This window comes from Lutjanus erythropterus, chromosome 8, assembly GCF_056507025.1.
Source record: "Lutjanus erythropterus isolate fLutEry1 chromosome 8, fLutEry1.hap2, whole genome shotgun sequence".
Classification (NCBI taxonomy): Eukaryota; Metazoa; Chordata; class Actinopteri; order Lutjaniformes; family Lutjanidae; genus Lutjanus; species Lutjanus erythropterus.
In genome coordinates, this window is record NC_139324.1 from 34223402 (window position 1) to 34246606 (window position 23205).

General features: G+C 39.1%; 1 protein-coding gene across 1 annotated transcript; it reads right to left on the bottom strand.

Moving 5' to 3' along the window:
* Positions 1-14493: 14493 nt before the first annotated feature.
* Positions 14494-20013, bottom strand: vgll3 (vestigial-like family member 3). The gene is made up of 4 exons (XM_084725371.1): positions 19607-20013; positions 17612-17972; positions 16091-16636; positions 14494-15105 (listed from the first exon to the last, which is right to left on the bottom strand). Exons 1-4 carry the CDS (start codon positions 19709-19711, stop codon positions 15065-15067), a joined length of 1053 nt encoding a protein of 350 aa, XP_084581497.1. The 5' UTR covers positions 19712-20013; the 3' UTR covers positions 14494-15064.
* Positions 20014-23205: the final 3192 nt, after the last annotated feature.

Genomic DNA, 23205 nt, shown 5'->3' on the forward strand with positions numbered 1-23205 from the left:
TAGCTGGCTAGCATGGACTTAATTTGATTTGATCTGATGTTATTTGATTTCGACCCTTAAATGAAAAAACTTAAATCAGTCACTGAACAATATAAAGCATGATAAAACTAACCTAAACACTTAAAGGATGCAAATAAAAACATGCACAAAACTGTGACAAGAAACTTTTGTTTTTGCAGCACAGTTTAAGTTTCAAAACATAATGCCTGTTGCTGGTGTGGAGCATAAAAAAAAGGTTTTTTTCAATGTTTTCACAGAAAATTCTGAATCACAGATGCCCTTCAGCAAACAGTCATGAATGTGCATGAAAAGAATTAGGCTGATCAGTCAAGTATTCAAGATTAGCTGTTGATCACTTGAGTGCACAAGGAAGCAAATGCATGATTCCCTCCTGGTCTAGACAGTAAATACAGTAATTCACATAATATCATGTGCACATATTTTATTCCTGTATTCATTTACTGTCACACACACATTTGCTTAACCATTTAATCAAATTTATCATCTTAAAACCTACCTCCTTTTTAACTTACCACACATACATACACATATGAATGTCAGCTCTTTTAGCTTCTGTGAGCAGCAACTGTAGATTAAGGATAGGAAGAGACAATGGTTATTGCAAATAACTGCTGTTAAGATTTGATTTGGGATAAAACACTGAAGTGATGGTTCACTGCTGGATTGTGACGGCTCTGCATTTTCAACTTGCAGCACATCCATCCCCCTCCATGAACTCCACAGCTAAACTTTCCACATTGCAATAGGCTGACCTTTTAAATAACATCTTGTCATTATAACAGTCTAATCGGTAATATTTTAATAGTGGCAAAAATACAAACACCAGAATCAAAATATTGCTTTCAAACACCACACCAATACATTTCAATGCTGCACCAACTTGTGACTTCACTTCTCCCTCAGGAAAGCATCCTTTAGTTGTTTTAAAGCTCAGTGGAAACCTGGTCTCAGTGACAGCTCTAAAGTAAAACGACGATGTGGGTGAATGGTCCAGGAATGCCCCTCTGTGGCTCTGGTATGTGTGGTATGGTCATTACAGGCAGTGTGGGACAGTAGCAGCAGGTAGGGTCGCGTCACACAGGCCGGGATGATTGACAAGCAGGTGGCAGAGCAAGGGATTCCCCACTGCTGAGTAATGTCTGTTTTCAGTCCCTTTTCAACTGATTTGGCACTAAAATAAAAACAGTATAAGGTACAGGGAACATTCTTGGCATTTTGCAGATTCTTCAGATGGTCATCTACAGGTCCCTGTTTTCCTGCAGATTTGTTTTGGTGCATTCTTATTGTGGATATGTCACAGATCTGTCTGCCATCAATATCTGCACTGATTATTGAATGTTTTTGATAAAATTCCTTAAAAAAATAGACAATGATATTTATAAAATACAGTTATTTACGGTTAGTTATTTTCTCTTAAACTCACAGTGCACCTTGGTAGCAGAGAAAAAGTGTGATTCATCATTTCATCATCATCTCAATTTGCACTGCTCCATAGTTGACCTCTGACCTCCCTGTGGGTTCAATAAAACACCACACAACTAATGCATGGTTGCTATTTTTTCAGCAAATTATCAATGGCTTGTTTAAATTTTGACTGTCAGCAAAACAGTGTTATGCACTGAAAACAAGACTGAAATGTTAAGAAACTGGAAATGGAAAGTTTCTGTAAAACATGTTAATATTAGTTTATGCCTGACCAGCAGATTTTTCATCACTGTGTTATATTATGTGTGGACCATTCTTGGTATTGTCAATTGTGAATTAAGATGTTTTGCATCCACATGAAGCCGTGGCAATTTCAGATGCTCTGCAACTTCACACAGGTGCTGTGAGAAAAAAGGGCACTGACCTGACTGCTTCAACATTGCAAGAGTGTGACAACTGCAGATTTCTGACATGTCTGAAATTCATCTGTATGTCCAGTGGCCATTTGGAAGCAATTGATCAGTCCTTGCTCCACACTGACACCAGACACAGCTGACATTTGGTCTGAAAAAAATTGTTGTGCAGCTCAAAAATCATTGCACATTGTATGCCCAGCTTTAGAATGAGCCATTTACACCCACAGAGGGTGCAGGTCCTCTTCCATGAAGGTCGCTATCTTGCACCGCCATGTTTCTACAGTAGCCCAAAACAGACAAACCAAACTCTAGATACTGCCAGTTACACGGCTATCGTAGGCTCTCTTAGACGTTTCAAATGGGAGAGACAAACAAGGTGTTTGCTGACTGCAAGCTGACTGCTAGTTGCCACTAAATCCTGCACACTAGTTCTTTAAGCCCCATATAAAGAAATTAAATGGTATTGTTTGATGAACTGCCCCTTTAAGGAGCCACAAAGAATGTCATGCAGCTTCCAGCAGAAAGTTTTAACATGCGATAAAGGTTGAACTGTTGTTGAATATTTTGTTGTCACAGCTTGCAGTGACTCACTATACTACTGTAACCGCTGGAAATAAAAATAGTCTATTAGCTACATTCCAGAAATACCGGAATTGGAGCACAAAAAGCCTGGAAGAGCTGAATCCCTGCTCCTCTGGATGCAGGCAGAGCTGTAGTGGAGCAGCCCACAGTGGAGACTGAGCAGGGGAAACAGGTGTTGGTTGCTAAATGTGCTTTCAGTGAGCAGAGGAATGACAGCTATGTACTGGCCTCTGTGGTTACTGGCACATTACCCAGAGCGGAGCTGACAGAAACAACGTACTGCTGCTGCTGCTGCTGCTGCTGCTGCAGCTCCTCTGGCCTTTATGAATGAAGCTCCTCTCCCTCTCGGTTTGGTAAATGGACTTGGCAACAAACGAGAGTGCTGAAAAATTATTAAGTTATTGTGTGCTGCGTGTATTTATTTCTCCAACCCAACTGAGTGACTCCCAACTGACTGCATGCTCTTTTATAGCAGTTACAGTTCATAGTTTTACACTTGAATAGCTCAGCACAGTCTCGCTCTCACAGTCTCACTCTGTGCTGATATTTTGAGTCAGACTGTCTCTTGACCCAAAGCATTACCTCGTTTTGGTGGTTTTTCTTTCTTCTCATTTTGATAGACTTCAAGTATCTGTACTTTATTTATTTAATTGATTTTTCTGACTTTTACTCCCCAGATTTAAACACAAATATCTGTACTTTCTACTCTGTTACCACATTTTCAAAACAGGCTTAATTTACTTTTAATGTATTTGAGGGGGATTATTGTTGATTTTTATTCTGCATCACAGCACACCGTCTTCCGAACATCAAGACCGATTTCAGCCTAACTAGATGGAACAATAGTACATAGAAGAGATGATTCTTTAGTGTATCCGTCAGTGCGTGTTACACATGACAGACGTAACATGACAAAAATTATGTAACAAAAAAAAAAGTAACAAGACATAATAATACAAAAATGTTGAAAACAACATAACCAAACATAACAACATGAAAATTATGGAAAGACAAGAATTACATAAACATCGTAACAGATGTAACAGTAAAAGTGATAACATGGAAATGACATAAAAGACAAAAATAGTGTAAGGGATGTAGGTTCAGGACAAGGATGAGATTAAAAGAATATAACATGATGAAAACAATGTAACAAACGAAAATGATGTAATGAGACAAAAACGGCATAAAAGGTATAACAAGATGAAAACTGTGTAAAAGACAATCAGACAAAAACGATGTGAAACAATGAAAACAATGTAATGAGACGAGACAAAAATGGCGTAAAAGATGTAACAAGACAAAAAAACAAAAAAAACAAAACAAAACGAAAAAGACATACACGTGACAAGACCAAACACACACAGGGAGAGACCTAAATGTGGAATAAATGTGAGTTTTGCACAGAAACAACTGGTGAAATGTCTTTCAGATGATTAGTTTTGTTTTTTACTTTGAGTACATTTCAGAGCCTTTACTTTCTCACTTTAATTTGGGTAAAGAATTTGAATCACTACTTTTACCAGAGCATTTTATTACACAAGTATCTGTACCTCTTCTTGAGTACAAAATGTACTTTTACCATCTCTGATTAAGTGAAAAATCAAAAACCCATCTTCTGAAATCTGGCGAGGGGAGAAATCATCCTCATCGTGGCTGCTCTGTGTGTGGGCAGGCGGAGAGGAATGTGGCTGGCCAGTGTTATGGGTGGATGTTCTTGCCGTACGTTGTAAACAGGCGTAAATGTTGATCTTTTCCCGTGGTGTACGTGTGTATTAAAATTTGATTTAACAGCCTGCCGTCGGCTGTCGGAGCTCCAGCAGACTTCATGCTTGCCACGCTCAGGACCATGGACCTGTGCAAATATTCCCTCCCTCCTGCCATATGGGACTACACATATAAACACCAGCCCCGCTCAAACTGTTACAAATGCCTGTTTTTCGCCTCCAGTTCTAATTAAACATCCTGAAGTGATAAAAGTGAAGCAATACTGCAGGAATTGTTCAGTGCATTCCTTTATCTGTGAGTGAACAGCACAGGGAGCAGTGCTGATGATCCAAACCAACGCTGCCTCAAATTCAGTTAAGTTTTCTGATGCAGCTGTAAAGAAATTTAAAGGAAAAAAAAGAAATAAAAACAAGATAGTAAGTAAGGAATAACAGTAAACCAAAAAAATAAATAAAGAAAGAAAACAGTTATCAAGATGGGTGCAGATCCCAGGGGAGACAGAGGCCACTCCCTATTTATCCTGCTGAGTGGTACGAACCACGTGTCACTTTCCTGTTGAAAACAAGTGCTGTAGTGCCGGTCCAGTCAGTGTGAGTTGTGCACGTCTTTGGCAAAGACTTAATCACAGGTCAATGTCACTGTGTAGTTGATTATGTCTGTGGTTCAAAGTGAGCAGGAGCAGGAGCAGGAGCAGAGGGTAATTTAACATGAATAATTCACATAAATTGAGCAGACCTAAATAGCATGAAGCAAAACAAGAATTGGAGCTAAAACCGATCTGTTTTATACTTCTCTCTCTCGGCTCATGGTAGGAATACCACACTGCACAGAGACAGCTGTTCTGCTTCGCTCTGATCTGCAACACCACCTGCTCCAGCCAGACAAATCCGGAGGTGATTTCACCACTGTCCCCTGACCAAACTTATAATGAAATCTGTGTCTTTGATCAAGACTAACTGTGATTGGCCCTTTATGAGACAGTGCCAGAAAGCCTTTTTAACATGTGATTAATGCTGTGAAACGGTCGCAGTTACTTGGGTAGGGTCAGAAAACAAAACTACTTCAGTTAGGTTTGAGAAAAGGTTAAAATACGTATATAGTTATATAGTTACATTACGTATGACACAACTCACTAATAATGTACCTTAAAGCTTTCGGTTTCAGTTTCACATGGGACAGGAACTGCAGTCTCCTGCATGAAAGTCCCATGTTTGTTCGAGCCATCCATCCATCCACCAAACCTCCTCCAGATACAGAAGATCTTGAGCTGTATAATACATCCAACGGCTGAGCATGGGTACCTCGTGCATCTGTTTGAGTCGCAGAGGGGTGTGACAAAATGTCAATGTTTGATGAGTTGCTATTGAGAACGGGCTGGCAGATCACCTCAGGACCACAGGGCCTTCTACTGATGTGGTTCAGCAGCTGTTTCCAGCAGCAGGATGCTGTGTTCAGGGACGAACTCTGCAATAAAAAAACCTAGAACAGTTATCACGACCAAAATTAGAAGTTTGGTTTGTGTAACTTGGTTCGTATGGTTAGTGAAACGGTGAATCAGTGGTGGATGTCTTCTGATCCTGAGGGGCAAACCTCTCTGACAATGAAAAAGAACATATTGCATTATAATTATCACTGACATCAAGTATCTTACTTTTACTACAGGGCTACCATTGTACCACTTTTTACAATAGGCTTGTCCAAACTATTCCATGAAGGGCCACATGCAGGTTGTAGTTCCTACCAAGCCGGAGCACACCAGGCTCGACTCATTTAATCAGCTGATTTCATACTTCAAACAGCTGCAGGCGTGCTCTTGGCTGATTGGAGCAAAAACCTGCAGCCACTCAGCCCTTTGTGGAATAGTACAGATGTCCCTCTTCTAGGAGAAGGTGTGGGTGGTGGGCGGGGCCTCTGTGGATGCAGGTGCCGCCCAGCACTTCTGGTGGGTTGTGGGTGGTGACTGAGAGGGATTATGGATTGTTTTATGGGAAAACCCTGCATATTTTGCCCTTAAGCCTTTCGTAAAATACATAAATAGATTAATAAAAAGATAAATGCGTGTTTATTCTAGGTTCATGACATTTTAAATGAATGAATAAAACTTTTCACGAACCCACTGACAAGCACCATGGACCCCACCTTAAGAATCACAGCACTAAGCCATCATTTAGTAGCTTAAAAAAAACAGATATTTCTCTCATCTCATTGTGCTGATCACAGAAGTATTAATGATGTATTACTGATTACAACTTTAACAAATTATTATAAAGATTTATCTAATTTGGTAGCCCAGCTCATTGAACAAGTCAACATAGCAATCTTGTAAAAACCAGCAACATATTTTCCCATGTGGACATTTAGCTCCATCTATTATTTGTGATGATATGAACAGCAAATGTTGCGTATTTGCACATTCAGCACAGCTTTTAAAATGTTGCTTTATCCCCACCCCCCCCTGTTTTCTCATCTTCTCTTGTACCGTGACCCGTTTATCTCCACGGTATCATTACAACTTCATCCAGTTTTAATTAAATTAGATTGAACTGTAATGATCTAATGTAATCTAAATTTAATTAGAAAGCTCAGAGATTTAATGTTGGTTTGAACTTCCATTACATGATCCGTTCATTAGATTTGCAGCATGGTGTTTATAATTGGTATTTATGATAGAAAAGAGAGAAAGTTTTGATGCAATAACATAACTGTTACGGTTCTAACACTGCCTTGAGAACCTGAACGTGAGAAAAATCTGCCGTTTCACAGGCTTCTCTTCTCTCTGGGTGTGTCGTTTAGTAACGAGCAGTCAGGTATCATTTTAAAACAACTCGGAGAATCAAGCGTAATCAGCAGGACGAGGGTTCTCCGACACTCCCAGTGCGCTTCATTAGGCTGCCCTGTTGACACAAACAAAGTGGTGTAAGCTGAGCCTTTCACTAACACCCCTAATACCCCTAATTCTCGCATGAGGAGGGCAAATTAGCTCTAATTACCCCAGTGATTTGTAGGTGTGGCGCTGGATCATGGAAGTGAGAGAAATACAAAAAAAGAAGGGAGGAAAAAAGAGCGAGAGGGTGACAAGAGATAATATTTGCCTCTTTTGGTTGTCTTTATGGTAATTTTCTATCTCTTCTGTTCTCCTCTCCTCTCCTGATCTCTGTATTTATAAAGGTTTGTGTTCAGACAGCTGGTGTTGTGTTGCTGATTGTGAGACTAATCATCCGCTCAATTACTCTGGAATGTGTAGCTGGGCTGTGTTATGACTGATCAGCTCCCCGCCACCCCCTTTCTCTCTTTCACCCCTTTCTTTTCATCTTCTTTTTGTGGACTCTTGACTCTCTTCAGTTTTCTAGTCTCCATCAGCATCTGTTTTCTGTCTCCCTTTCTCTTCCTTCTGCAGCACTCACTTCAATTTAATTCGGTTCAGTTCAGTTCAGGGGCTGGTTACTGATACACTGGATATTCTCTTGGGACCTTACCAAAGCAAGATCAGAAAAATGAATCACATTTACAACAGGATCTGTTAATCCTCAGTCACTCAATATGTTTAGGATATTGATTGCAATAACCCAGTACCAAGTAGCATCCAAATTTCTCCAGCTGAACAACACCTGCATTCAATCTTTTGGAATATTGTTTAGCATTCATCATAAAGAAAAAGTTTTGAAAAAAGGTATCACACGTTTCGTTTTGCAAGTAAAAATATGGCTGAGATTGTTTTCACTCAAAAGTAATTTGGAAACTACAGCAGTGTTGCTGTTATGTTTTGCGAATGTGGATATTGGGCCATCACAAACTCGCCCCATGGCAACCATTTTTCAAAATGGCTGCCAGCAGTAGGTCAAACCTTCCTATTCCATTAGACCCACATGAAATAATGGTAAAAAATAGATGACAACCAAATAAAATACTTACATGCCATTTTATGGACATTTACAAAATAATTATTCATGTAAGTTTTACTTTTATTAGCCCTGTATAGACCTGGTAATCAGTAAAAGCACATCTCATAATATTATTTTGATTGCATTGTAGATTGGCTTTCTGATGACCATGGCAGCTGGTATAGACTGGTATGGAACACTTTGGCCACCCCCAAACTATTGTTTAAAGGGTAAATAAAAGTAAAAGTCAACTTTATTTACGTATATACAGTTACACAGAGTACAACATACGTTGCAGTTAACCCATCCTATTGGAGCAGTGGGCAGCTATTGTGCAGCACCCAACCACCTGCACCATCCTGCCACCCTATGCTTTCAGCACCACAGATATTATTTATACATAGGTTAGAGTGAAAAAAAAGTTTTTATTACAATGTAAGGCAATACAAAATGAAAGATAATGCAAAAAGTGTGAGATTGTCTTTAGATGTTATAGTGATAACTGGATTAAACTGAGTATGGTTACATATCAACATAGATCATGTAACAGTTCAGTCAAAAGACCAGTATAACTGCTGTGTATTATTTGAACTATTCTATAAACACATTTTGATCGTGTCAGTTGTTCCTCATGGCAAGACAACTTGCCAAAATGGTCAGTTGTGGAAATAGATTCATCAGTGCTGCTAAACTGACCAAGCTGAGTTCTCCTGCTTGCAGAGCCATGCAGCAGTGCCTACATGTACCAGGGTGCATTGGATGTGAACTTGTGACGCCCACGCCACACGCCACACGCCACACGCCACACCACACTAGTCTGTAGTTGTTACTTGTTTGGACAGAACAGAACATTAGGTGACAAAAAATGCTTATCTAGCACAGCCCCTGGATACACAGAGGAGGAAACTAGAAATCCAAGCTGGGATAGTCTGTAGTTCTTCCTGCATGCATCCTCTGGGGTCTCATCTGGTCCATTTGCCAGCATCAGTCGTGAACCTGTCAGCCCTGGGAGTGACTTCCATATCGACCTTCTTTCTTTGGAGCATCATTATCCAGTGGGGTTCAGACATTTCTACAGTCTTCGCCCACCCCCAAATGAACAGTCAGTTCATTTGCCAGCATCAGTAGAGACTTCCTTCTTGACCATGCTGCCTTCTGTCCATGTCCAGCAAAGCCGTGTCTAGCATCTGGAACTAGCAAAAGCTTTGCTGGCAGTCAACCAAACAGCTGCACGCCTCAGACCAGAGATATCGTGCTCTTCTAATTCTCCTCCCCACAATGTGACCAACCTGGTTGACTGCTCTCCTGTGACACTGCATCCATTTTTTTCCACCTTTATTTATTCAGTTTCAGATTTCACGAGCTCTCTGATCACATTCACAGTTATGCTGCCCAGTACAAAAACACTCTGATCTGCCAGCTCCTCTGGAGCAGCTGTGGTGATCATGTGCTGCCCTTCACTTTCCCTGAAAGGATGACAAGCTCACTTCTCAAAACTTTAGGACAAGTTCACTACTGATGCTGGCACATGGATCAAAGGATATCCCAGATGATGCAATGAATATTACTGAATGTATCTATCATCATATCTGCCAAATTGCCAAATGATTCTTCAGCTATTTCCACCCCACTACAAGTAGTTTTGTTGCCTAAACATAAACTGTGACAGAAAAGTGAAAATCAAAACAAAACATTTTTGAAACAATATATTTATTATAATTTCAAAGATAAAATATAAGAAAATACTAAATAAAGTAATAATCCCACAGGACTGTGGTATAAATAAGTGCAACTCACAGGAAAGAACAGCCATAATATTATATTATGTATTTGACCAGTAATACTGCTGCTGAAACAAAGCTGTCTGATCAATAAAGTGTTAAACTGTATGTGCTGTTTCTGTTTATCATCATCAATAACCACACTGACTGAATTTGTTGGCTTTTCAGATATTCAACTTATGCCTCAGTGTTCAGTAAATGAAGACCTTTCCTCTGCACTACCTCGGAATAAAAACATGTTTATTATTATTTATTTGAACAGTAGTAAATGAAATGGATAAGAAGCCGGCAGTCTGAGCCGGGATCATGAGAGGTTCAAACGAGGCTCACTAGGTCAGAAGAAAATGTGAATTCCAAAAAAACATGAAAGAGAAAATACAACAATTTCCTCTCATTTCTTAAACTTAATGCAATCCTCTGTTACAAAAGAGGCAATCATGGCGATGAGGAGATGAAGATCCGAAGCCCCAAATTGAGTTCACCCGTTTCTCATTTGGTGTCTTTGTGCATGGAAACATGGTTGTGTATGTGTGTGTATGAGTGTGTGTGTGGGCTTGTAACTGGGTTTGAGTGACCTATATGAGTGCAAATTTGAGACAAAATAGCGAAATGTATCCATTTGGAAAGCCTGTGTTTATAACAACACATGCTCATACACACGGACATTGTCTAAATTGCTAAATACGCATGTAAGACAATGTCATCAATTATTGCTTTGAAGATCTTAAACATCAGCACAAAGCACTGGTGATTTAAAATTTAATTAAATGCTACACATGCAACATTTCCTAAATCTCAGGCTTCCCCATTTTTTTTTAAATAATTGACATATTAATTCAGTTTTACACAGCTTCCAGCTCTGTATTACTGTATCTTGGTGTTCTTCCTGCAGTGGAAGTGCCTGTGGTGATTCTCCAAGGCTGCCAGCGGGACGCCTGTTAGCATATAAGTGCACTACATGCTGATGCAGAAGCTACATGCTAATGCTAATTAGGAGCTCTGGAGGAGAGGAGGGGACATCATTTGCTGAGAAATTTTCCTGTATCTCTCCATCTTTTCCCATTTTTTTCCTCTCGCTAGTCTTCTTTTACTCTCTGTGAGCTCCCAAAATCTCAAAGGCTTGATACATGACAGTAAACCTCCCTGATAAAGGACTAATGACAGAATTTCATGCAGCAAATTTTTCATTATAAATTATTATAAGACATGTGTTCGCTGAAACATTCTCTTTAACGTATTAAGAAAATTATATGTAGATTACAGCCTATTATCTCGCTAAAAAGGAAAACATGGCAGTATTTTAACACATCAGCAACTCCAACAGGCATTAGAGATACACCCACAACTGAAGGATTTTTAGGAATGGGTGCATCATTGCATTATGTGTGGCCTCCGACACAGCCATGGAAGATAACACATGCTCATGATTACTCTGACCTTTCTATGATAATGCCGATCACATGATTTTAGTAGCTAAACTGTTAATCAGAATTATCAGTGCGTGTGGAAACATTATCCCTGACTTCTTCGAATTTTAATAACCTAACAAACGTGAAAAAACAACTTATTTATTGTTACACTTCCATCAATTCATATGAAGTAATAGATAAACTTACATATTGGAAGTTACACCACATGAATGTCTTAAAGCAGGGCTATTCTATTACAAACAGAACTGGGCCTGATTTTAAAACCAGGAAGTGTGAATGGACACTTTCAGCAACCTGTTTAAAAATCTTTTTATTATTATTGTAGCCGGGGGATCACGCAATTGCTCCTGTGTGTGAATGCGTGTGTGGTCAGTGGACCTACAGCCTGTCTGGAGCAAATCTCAAATACTACTGGGGACAGGCGTTTATTTTTTTTCTTTTGTACACATCCATGACTGTATGCTGAAGGTTTTCTGTGATTCAGATTTCTTGAAAATCCTTTTTTATGGCTCCACGCTGACCACAGCCGTGACCAAAAGCATTACGTTTTCATATCATGCCTTTCTTGAGAACTTGGTATTTTAAGAACGCCTCAAGTTAATTTCTTCAAACTTGACAAAAATGTTCGCTTGGACTCAAAATTGAACGGATCGTCGAAGGTCAAGGTCACAGTGTTCTCACTAAACGCATTTTTGGCCATGATGAGATGATGGCATTTTATATTCAGAAGGTCAAAGGTCAACTTCTCTGTGGCACCCACTCCTCCGTACTCCTCTGTATAATAGAGTAAAACAGTAAAATAGTCTGGACAGCATGTTCTCACTGGAAATTATTCACTGAAGTCACATGTCAATTTAGTGAGAACTTCTTTTTTGAAAAAAAAAAAAAAATCAATGCAGTTCCATATGAAAGTCCTTCAAAGTCTTCACTACATACATAATATGAGGACATGGACAGACATGGATGTAAACTGTAACTTAACTGGTTGATGTAGATTTTTTTGACTGCATTTTTTTATACGATTGCTGACTTCTCACCCCTCTTGTCCGGCCACTAGGGGCCACAAGTGATCGAGAACCGCTTAAGTTTGAAATCTTGTTGCAACTCAGGACAATATATGTGTGGGGGTCATGTTAATGTTGGTAGAACTTTACAAATCTCTGCTCGTTGCATCCAGCAGTTGTGGTGATACTGCAGTAGGTGCTTCACCAGCTGTTGCCTTGTGGGGATCTGCAGTGACTCTTCTAGTTTTGTCATGCGTCAGATTTATGTATGCTGGGCTACTCAGAGGCTGCTTCTTGACCGGATGTGGCGCTGCCAATTGCATAGGCAGACATTAAAGTCTTTACTAGGGTGACATTATCTGTCTTTTGTTGAAGGGACAGCAGATTAACTACCAGTCTCTAAAAATATAAAAATTCTCCGTCTGAGTGGAATGAATTGCCAGAGTCAACCTAATCATCCCAATCCACTCAGTGGATGAAGAATATTTTGTTGATAATGAACAAATATATAAAAAAATCTTGATGTAAAATTGGCCTTTTCCACTCAGCTTCTTCATTTTTTGTACATCATGATTTGTTGATCCGTTGGATGGAAATGCAGCTGCTGAGGTCCAGACATGAAGTTCTGCTGTTTAGTGGACATGGAGAATGAGAGACGTGGGAGAGGAGTCTGGAATGTTAGTGGGCTCCTACTGCTGAACATACCACCTGGTCAGACCACTCACACTACACACACACACACACACTACACACACACACACAACCATGATTGCACAAGCTCTCCGCCAGCTGTTGATTATGTCATGATGGGTACAAATAATGCTGCTCCTGGCACTGGACCGAGCCTGAAATACGTTTTGAAAATAGTTTGAATTCTTTCGAATGTAGATCAGTCCAGACCTTCAGACAAACCCTGATCTCAATCGATCGATATGATGTCATAATCTAATCTTATGCAGACGATCTTGATTTACAAGAAGTGACCTTTGTGGTCACTTGAAATCTTCTTGTGTGTGTCTTTGAATCTCTGAATGGTCTGCTGCTCTCTGACAAACTTCCTGTCCAGACAGGAAATTCAATCTTTGGTGTGTGTTTGCCAGTCTGGGAGAGTGTGTATGTGTGTGTTCATGTGTGTGTTTGTGTGGAGTCAGACAACAGACATGTCATGGTATCTTACAATAATTGTCTGTGGAATGCAACTCACTTCCCTTTTGGTGCTACAGCTCAGCTCCTGTCTGGTCCATCATGCTGTTGTTTAGCAGTGTTTGTAGCTGAAACGTTAAAGTTATTGAGAACTTAAACAAGAAATAATATCTGTGTACTGATGGGTTTGTGTTGATGAAGATTCGGTGTTGAAAATAAAAAGTCACCAGTCATCTATAGTGTTACTAATTGGGACAAATCACAGTTTAACAGTTTAACAAACTGCTCTTTGTTCAGTTACAAAAAATCCAGTTTGGTCATCTCAATATCATGTTTCATAACACATCACATGAATTACTTGGCTCGTAGTATTTCTTCTATTCTATTATTTAGTAATTCTACTCTCACAGTGTGTAGCATTAGATAATCTGGCATCTGACTGTCTGACTGGAAATTTTCCACCATTTTTGTTTTAGACTGATAAAGGTCCTTAGAGACGAGGTTAAATGACCGACTCCATCATTTTACACAATTTAATGGGATGGAATGGGAAGTTATGCGTGATGAGTTTCACAACAAATTTATGCATCTTGGGAGAAGGAATGTGTATGAATCAGCTGTCAGTTCTAAACACGATAAACCACCTTAAGTTTCAAACTTAAGTTTGCTCCTTCAGCAAAATATTTCTCTAAGTTAAGGAATTCACTTAGGAACGGTGCATAAAGCTTCATCGGTCGTCTCCTGGTTTAAACTGAGGCTTTCACTGTCATTATTGTCATGATACAGCACATGTTCAGTTACCATGGTTACGCTTCACTCACATCATTCAGCATTATTTTCTTTCTCAAGGTTGTTCCGCCCTGCTGTGCTGTGATTGGCTAGTTCTTGGTGCCTCAATGACATGTAATTGCTAACGAGCCTTTCTACTGTTGTGAAAGGTTCTATTTTAGCCATAAACCATGGCATGCTTAGATGAGCATTTAAGGGAAACCTTAGCCTAATTGTTTTTATGCAACTGGCCACAGCTTGTAGAGCTAGTAAATTAGTAAGTTTAGGTCAGAAAAAGAATCTTCATTTACAAATACAGTTCAGCAATTTATTATTTAAACATACAGGACCAATATTTACACTACACAACCTCCAAAGGCGAAATAGCAAGGTAGCATTCAGGCAAACTTTTTAGCAGAGGTCATCCAGCAAACAACAACTTAGCATGGCAAAACTGTACAAAAAAAACAAAAACATTTACAATTGTAAACAAACATTTACTGTACAAAAGAAAATGTGGATCAAAATCAAGCTCTTGAAACAGAACCACTTGGTCTCACATTGCATGAAAAAGAAATGGTGATTTGTGCCCACAGAGAAGAAGAGACCTCCCGTTTTTAAAGCTAGTAGTCTGTTTGTGTCGTTCTTCTCCTGCAGTCGAAGCGTCACATCGCTGTCGCTTAAGTCCAAAGCCTGAGTTCATATCCATAATGACAACATAATAAGTTGATTGGACAGTGCAGGACTCGTAGTCTGAGCTACAGTGAGCCTTCTATCTACATTGTACATTACAGTGCTGGTGTTTGCAGCCATACGTCGAAAGAGCCACATAGTAGGTCCTTTTTTGGTGTGAAGTAATATTCCTTCTTATTCCCCGTACATCAGCTAAAACCAAACTGATGTCTTCGCTTTGGTCTGATCAAGAGCTGTAGGAGAAAAAGAAACAAGGGAAAATTACTCTTTTGCTTTGTGTCACTTACTGCACAAGTTAGAATACATGTAAAGTTTGATACTGTGCCGAATATGTTGGTAACACTTTATAATAACTATCATAAATAAATGGTAAATTGATAGTTAATTAAACTTTAGCTAATAGTTAAATGGTCTTTATACATTATTTGGATGCCATTATTATGTTGCCACTGATGATTACAGTACCTGCCTACTTATGTATCTTGACTGGTACATCATGTTATGTTACATTACATTATTTTACATATTTAACATACTTACTTTAACTTTCCTAAACCTACCCAAGACATCAAAATAACAAGTAATAAAGTTTCAGCTGATGATTTTAATACTTTACGTGCGTACATACGTAACTTGCCTATGTTACTTTTTGTTACTTATGTTACTTCACATGAACTTACCTAAGTTACACACTTATTTGAACTCTCCTCAACCTACCCAAGAAGTTACGTTACACTGTGTTAAGGTATGTTACATTATATTACGTTAACTTACCTAATTAACATACCTAAGTAGTTAAAGTAACAAGTAATAAAGTTGCAACTGGTGGTTATAGTCCCTTACCTACTAAGTGTATAATTTGCCTAAGTTGTGCTGCATTATATTGTGTTAGTTTGTGTTGCATTACATTATGTTACTTTGCATGAACTTATATAAGTAACAAACTAGGTTTAACTTTCCTAAACTTCCCAGGAAGTTACATTATATTACGTTGTAAGTGAGTGTGAGTGAGTGTGGTTGTGTCACCTATAAACATTATCTGGATGGCCATTATAAAGTTGCAACTGGCGTTTACAAAAATCTACAGTTGCTTAAGAAATGGCTTATAAAGCATGTTTTTCGAGGGAAAAATAACTATTACCTAAAGTTTAATTAAGTATTATAATTTATTAATGATGATTATTCTAAATCATTAGCCATTTGTTTTGTAGTATCTACCTGAGTCATACACCTCCAGGGATCCATGGAGGGCTGAGGGGGTCCAGGTGACAGAGGAAGCCGTGACGGGGCTGTTGCTGCTGGGGTTCATCTCCGTCTTCACCCCCTCGCTGTGTGGGGAACTCCCCGTGCTGGCTGTCGGCTGGTTCTGGTTCCTCACACCGGGCAGCAGCAGAGGGTTAAACCTGGGATCCAGCGCCGGGCCGTGGGTCGGGTACGAATGGAGCATGGGGTGGTGGTGCCGGGTGTGGATGTGGGGGTGGGTGTGAGGATGGTAGACGTTGTGGACGTTGGGGTAGCCGCTTGCACTCTGGGGGTTCAGACTGTAGGTCCAACTGTCGGGGAGAGCGGCCGGAGGCGGGAGGCTGGCCGGGGAGAGCACATGGTCGGCCCACAGGGCGCCGTCCGGGTGGTTGAAAGAAACGGGGCTGGAGGAGAATTCTGGGTGGACCGAGACGGAAACAGAAGGGAGGCAAGGGCTGGTCTGTGGTGGATAAGTGCTGTTCCACACTGAGCTGCTCTGACCCTCAGAGAGAGACGCGCCGTCTGAAACAAACACACCACAAAGACGTTATACTTCAACACACTGCCACAAAAACAATTTCAGGATTAATTAATTATCTAGGCATAAAAATGTCAATAACAAAACTTCTGACATCTATATCAGCCAATATTATTTATTTATAATTTATATATACCAGTCAAAAATAGTGTCCGGGCATGAATCAGCAAACTTTCACTGGTATTTTTTGATAAGTTTTACCATCATTAGCTTGCTAATGCTCCCTTGTATGCAGTAAAAAAAAATAGATGAGTTTTTAAAATTAAAAATTGACGTGGGAGATCCCTCTGTGCTCTAACGCTCTGAAGCATGTGGCGAGGAAATATGACCCTGACTACATAAAATTTGGATTCATAAAGCATGGCAGGGATGCTGAGCCCCACTGTAATGTTCTTTTTCGCAGATATTTGGGAAGGTTGTCTTCTGAATTTGTTTTAACAATCAGAAGTATGGCTTGAATTACAAAAGGTTGATAATCTCTGCTATAAATTTTAAAAAACACAAACAGAACAACAAATTCAAAAACAATCTGCATTATATTCAGCTCTCTGTGAACAATTTTTGAAATATATATTTTTATGAGTTTCTAAAACTTAAAGATTAAAGTTTATCTAAAGAAGAAGAGTAAATTATCAAAAGAAAAGATTGTAGATCGGCAAAACTTTTGGATTATTTCAACACTTTGTAAGTTTGAGTTTGATTCAAAATTCAAAAAATCTAGTGAATTTTCGGAACTTTTCATTTTTTCACCGTGTATCGAGCAACATATACGCCAACACTGATAGACTGATATAACTGTATTGGGTAAATATCGGGCTGATAATATCGACCCATATATCAGTCTGGCTCTAATAAAAATCAGCCATGACACAAAGATGACATAAAAGATTCACCGAAACAAATCAAAGAGTTGAATCTAATATCTCTGGGAACAGTTTACGACTTGTTGCCCTCCTCACCTTTCCATAAGCCAGCGGCGGCCGAGCCTGGCGGCTGAGTCACTCTGATCGGTTTGGTCTCGCTGTTGAAGTTCCCCGACTGACTGAGAGCCCGGGAGAAGTGCTCGTCTACCACATCCCCGATGTCGCCTTGGAAGTAGGTGAACAAAACACAGCGGGAGCTCAAGTACTCCGCCTCTGCTGGCTGAGTGCCGTCCTTCAGCTCCGAGTCTGACGTGGATCTCCGGCCTGATTCGGCCCCTGGGGCCGCAGGACCCTGCCGGAGGCCCTGATCCCTGGAGGAAAGCATCCCTCTTCCTCCTCCTTGCTGTTGCTGCTGCTCCATACACTCCTGCATCTTACTGTAAACACTCAGCCTTCTCTGGAGGGACAGACAGAAAGAGATTAATTTACAGATCCAACTAGCAATAAACCACATTTTAACAGAGCAGCAAAGAATTTACACTTTAGCAGCTTAAATACTGTTTTAGAGTAAACAAAAGTGGTGCTAACACTTGTTAAAATAATAAAAAATAATAACTGACACTCATACCTGTGATCCTTTTCTCTAAGAGCAGCTTGGGAGTTGTGTGAAAATGACTTTCCTTTTTCCCATACTGCATTCCAACTATTTGTAAAGCTCAATGTGCCTCATCCACATTCCTGAGTGACTGACCGGCTGTCATTACATCACCGTTTGACCACACGATTAATAGTTCGGTGTCATTACGCCTGACCTGAGGTGAATACTGAGCCCAGACTGGAATTTCATCATTCAAAACTCAAACTGAAGTTAAGAGGTGTGTGTCCTGAACAGCAGTCAGGCTGTAAAAGTAAAACTTTTTAGGAAAGTTAGTGACTTACATTTCTAGTAAATTCCAGGGTTCTTATTTTCTTTAACATTTTAGAAAAAATAGTTATTGCTTAAACAGTTAGTTATGTCAGGGTTGGTCATAATGGACATGTAATCAGGGTAATATAATCAAATTACAAAAATTAGATAACTTTAATCAACCCAGATTACATTTGAAAAAAGTAGTAATTAGATTATAGTTACATTGTCAAGATAACTTTATTACATTTTGATTAGGACTTTAAAATGTGTGAATGTTTGAAGAAAAAAAAATTATATATATATGAATATATATTTGTAGCTGCATCCAGATTTCTGGTGAAAAGTGCAATTTTGTCAATATTTGATTCTGAAGTCATTCAAAAGTATTCAGATCAGATTACAATTCTTTTGCAATTAAATGGATTCTGGTACTAATTACAAAAACTGCCATGTAATTTGTATCCAGTAATTGACTACATATTAAAGTAATCTGTACCAAATCTAGTTGTGGTGCAATGTTAAAAAAAAACCCCTCCTGATTTCAAGCCAAGTCCACAAAATTTTTAGTTTTAAGACAAACTGAAACTCTAAAACAACTTTTGCTCATCTATAATCTTCTCTCACCTATATATTTTTTTCTTCTTTAGAGTAACTTGAATCTTTGTATTTCTAAAATTGTTCACACAATTTCTCATCATTTTGGTGCTGGAAAATTAATGGTTGCAGTTCAAAATACTAAATTATAAACGATTACTCACTTTCACTTTGTTGAATTTACTCAACAAATTTTGAAATACAATTTTTGGAGGTTTCAAAAACTCAAAAAGTGAAGTTTATCTAAAGAAGAAAAGTAAATCACCTCAACATAAGATCATAGATTGAGAAACTTATTTCAGTTTATTTCAGAATTTAAAAGTTTGAGTTTGATTCAAAACCCCAACATTTAGTGAAGACACACTTTTAAAACACTGTCTTTACTTATATTAAATAATGTTAGTAACTTATAAGTTGGTGGCAGTAATGCACAACTTGACTGTCAAGTTCTATGACTGACTTTTCCTAATTTTTTAAGTAAGCTCGACTTGTTAGAGTGAAATTGCCTTGAAATACTGAGTTTTTCTCAACTTTTCTCTACCCAAATAAAAAAGAAATCTCCATAAAGTGGCTGCTGAGTGTCTCACCTGTTGTTGCTGGTGATGGTGGTTGTAGTACGTCGCCTTGTACGCCGCTGCAGGGAGGTAGTGCGCTCCATAGCTTTGGTGGTACATCACATCCAGGCAACTCATAGCGACGGAGCAGAGCGGAGTAATGAGACAAACGCAACGCAGCCGAGGGCGACTCTCCGCTCCTGAGGCTTCAGACGGGCTGTATCCTCCGAGCCGTCGCTGCCTCCATATATGCCCAAAAGCATACAATGGCCATGTCGTCCAGTTTGCATACAGACAATGCGCCTCCCGCTGCGCGCTCCGCCAGCACCACCCGGGGCCACAAAGTGGATCAAAACGCAATGAGACAAACTCACTGTATCCTAAAGAAGAAGAAGAAGAAGAAAAAAGTCTTCTCTGACAAGTTTTCAGGGCCTTTCTGATTGGGTGAGTAATCCTCTCCCTCCTTCTCTCTCTGTCTGATTTGGAGGGGAGTTATATTTAGAGAGGGCTGGGGCCGTTTACTCACGCCCACCGGGGAAGGGCCTGCATGCAGCAGGGGAGTTTAGCAAGGCACCAACACATAAGTGTGTACGGGTTCAACTCCCACTGGTTATATTCATATATAAAAGTTTAACACACTCACACTTTACTGTGTGTTATCATCATACATCATCATATAGTACAGAGACCCCTGACCTCAGAGGGATACAGATACAGATAGAAAGTAAAAAAAAATGCTGGTACTGATATATCGGCTGGTATTCTTTATACAGAACAGCATATACAGAATGCAAAAGTGGTTAACATGTAATGGAGGCAGGCTGTTGTGCTATTTATCCATCTAGATTGTTTTGGTGAGAGTTGGCAAGTTTTGGAGATATTAAGCATGCAGATGTGTGCCTTCTCTTGAATATAGTAAGAGTAAATGACACTTGGCTTATGGTGCTTAAAGCACAAATAAATAAATAATTAAATCAAATTTTAAAAAATCAACAATAAAAGTCTCTTTCCAGAAATCATAACGAGGTTACTGGAGATAATCCACAGATCTTGTTGAGAGCAGTTTTCTTATAGGAACTACTTTCTTTCTAGAGCCTGGGGTTGAATCAACCAGAACTACTTTTCTTCAACTGGAAATAAAGTAGTTCCTATAATGAAACTGCTCTGCACACACTTTCTGAACTAACACACAGGTGTTTTTGTTTTTCCTGTGCTTTTAACACCACAAGCTGAACGGCATTTAGTCTCATTATATTGGAGAGAAGGCAGACACCTCTGCAGTCCATGTCTCCAAAACTCTGCAACATCAAAACTATCTAGATGGATAAATGGCTCCTGTAAAAAGAGGAGAAATATGTATTTTTGATTTGGAGGTGAACTGGCCCTTTAGTCCAAAATGAAATCAAGGCAAGGAAACAGTAAAGTTTCACCAGAAATTTTCTAGAATAATTATAAATAGCTTCAAGTAAAAAGCATTAATAAAGCAAACCAATCAAAATTTGAAATACTGAGTATAAAAAATATTATGGAATTTACAGTAATAAGATTAGCTATTTGAAAACTTCCATGAAAGAGTAATGTGTTGTAATCTGCAGGTCATGTGACCAACAGGTGCTATGTCTGTCAAAATTACCTTTCAAGGGTCAGCGTGTAGCATTTAGTGGCATCTAGTTGCAAAATTGCAGACTGAAAACACCTTTTCTGCACTCTCCCCTTACAAGCACGTGAGGAAAACCTCTGGTGGCAGTAAAACACTCGAAAGAACACAAAAGGGGCTCTCTAAAGCCAACATGGCAACCTCCATGGAAGACGACCTGTGCCCTCAAACGCAACAATTCTTATTTTCAGGTGATTAAACACTGATGAAAACATACTCATATTATATTCCATTCCTTCCATTACATGCCAGTAGATCCCTGTAAGTCACACTGGACGTTTAAGGGCCAACTTTATTGTGATCATATAATTATACAGTTTAACCACACAGTCAGATTAGGAGCAGTGGGCAGTCACTGTGCAGCCAGCGTTTTTGTCCAGACTGCTGACAGGAGAATTGACCTAACATACATGTTGTTGATGGTGAGGGAAACCTGAGCACCCGGAGGAAATGCAGATACGTGAAGAACGTGCAAATTACACACAGAAAGGTGACCCTTGACCTTTACTTTTAAGAGAAGTATTTCAGTTTTTTGCCCTTGAGATAAAGGTTGCAGCAAAAAGCAACACATACAAAATATTATCTGTACTGAAATATTTATTTGTGTGTGTGCTCTGATTGCTACCACTTTTTCCTCAAGATTTGTTTTATTTATTTATTTATTTATTTTTGCATTTTCACCTTTAGCAGATAGGAAAGGAGAAGAGGTGTAAATAGGCAACAAAGTTGACTTTTAACCATGGATATTATGGTCTATCCCTTAATTATTTAGCTATTAGGACATGTCCTCTGACTGCTGGTTGTCAGCTCTCCCTCTTTGAATGCATCTCTCTGATTGACTGAGTTGAGCCTTTTGCTGCCACCTGTTGGTGAGGCGAGTGACATGACACAGTTGTCAGTTGGACCCTCAGGAGCCCTGCTGTTAGCCACACACCCATAATATCCACAATAAAAGCAGAGAATGTAAAGTGGGAGATGTTGATTTTTAGTAAACAGATAACACGCAGAAGGGAACAGAAAACGGACCCTCCAACCTAAAGACACGCTCACATATATATAGGAGGTTAATAATTACTCATTAATCAATTGCCAAATAAGAATTTAACTGATTAAACATGCATTAATAGATAATTAGTTGATAGTCTAGAAATGGCATTAATTGTGCCTCATTTGACATTGTTATTTCTGGTTGGGCCATTCATTGGATAAGGAAACTTAAATAAGAACTTAACTAAGAAATTTGAATAAGAAAAAATAAAACAAGAAAAAAACAAAAATGAAAAATAAAAACAAACAAGAAAAATGTGTGTTTTATATGTTATCAATTATTGATGATTGATCAGTTACTCAGTTGTTAGCATTTTTAACTATTAGTTAAGAAAAATGCACAAAATATGCAATAGGTAGGCAAGTCTACTTACAGACAAATGACATTTTGAAACATGACTTTATTTTCTTTTAATATGTCACTCATCTGTAGAATTTTGAATCTAATTTATGCTGGAAAAACATGAAAATGCTTTAAATGTGCTTGAATTTGGCTTTGAAAAAGGTGTAGGAACGCCAAAATTGTGATTTTATTTGACACATGCAAATCTGATTTTTGAGGACCTCAGAGCAGAAAAAGTCTTCGGGACCCCCTGTGATTTCTGGGGCTCCCCTAAGGGGGGGCCCGGACCCCAAATTGGGAACCAATGCCCTAATGTGTAGTTGAACTGACATTGTTGGCACATACATCTATAATTTTCTGCTTTTAAACACAAATTATTAAGTGATATAATATGTAGGTGGAAGGTTAATTGGGACACCCAAGTAGCAAATGAAGAATATTTTCTGAGTATTCAGGGTTTTTTTTGCCATGTTATTGATGTAGATGTCAATGTGGCACTGTTAGTAGATCAGTCCACCAGTTTAATCTAAACTGAAATGTCTCTAAAACGTTTACATTGCCACAAAATTTCATACAGACACTGGT

Excerpts from the sequence above, each read along its gene's own strand:
- vgll3 (XM_084725371.1), bottom strand. The coding sequence starts at position 19,711 with ATGAGTTGCCTGGATGTGATGTACCACCAAAGCTATGGAGCGCACTAC. Across the intron at positions 17,973-19,606 it reads ACCATCACCAGCAACAACAG|AGAAGGCTGAGTGTTTACAG; the intron begins GTGAGACACTCA and ends CTGTCCCTCCAG. Across the intron at positions 16,637-17,611 it reads CGCCGCTGGCTTATGGAAAG|ACGGCGCGTCTCTCTCTGAG; the intron begins GTGAGGAGGGCA and ends TGTTTGTTTCAG.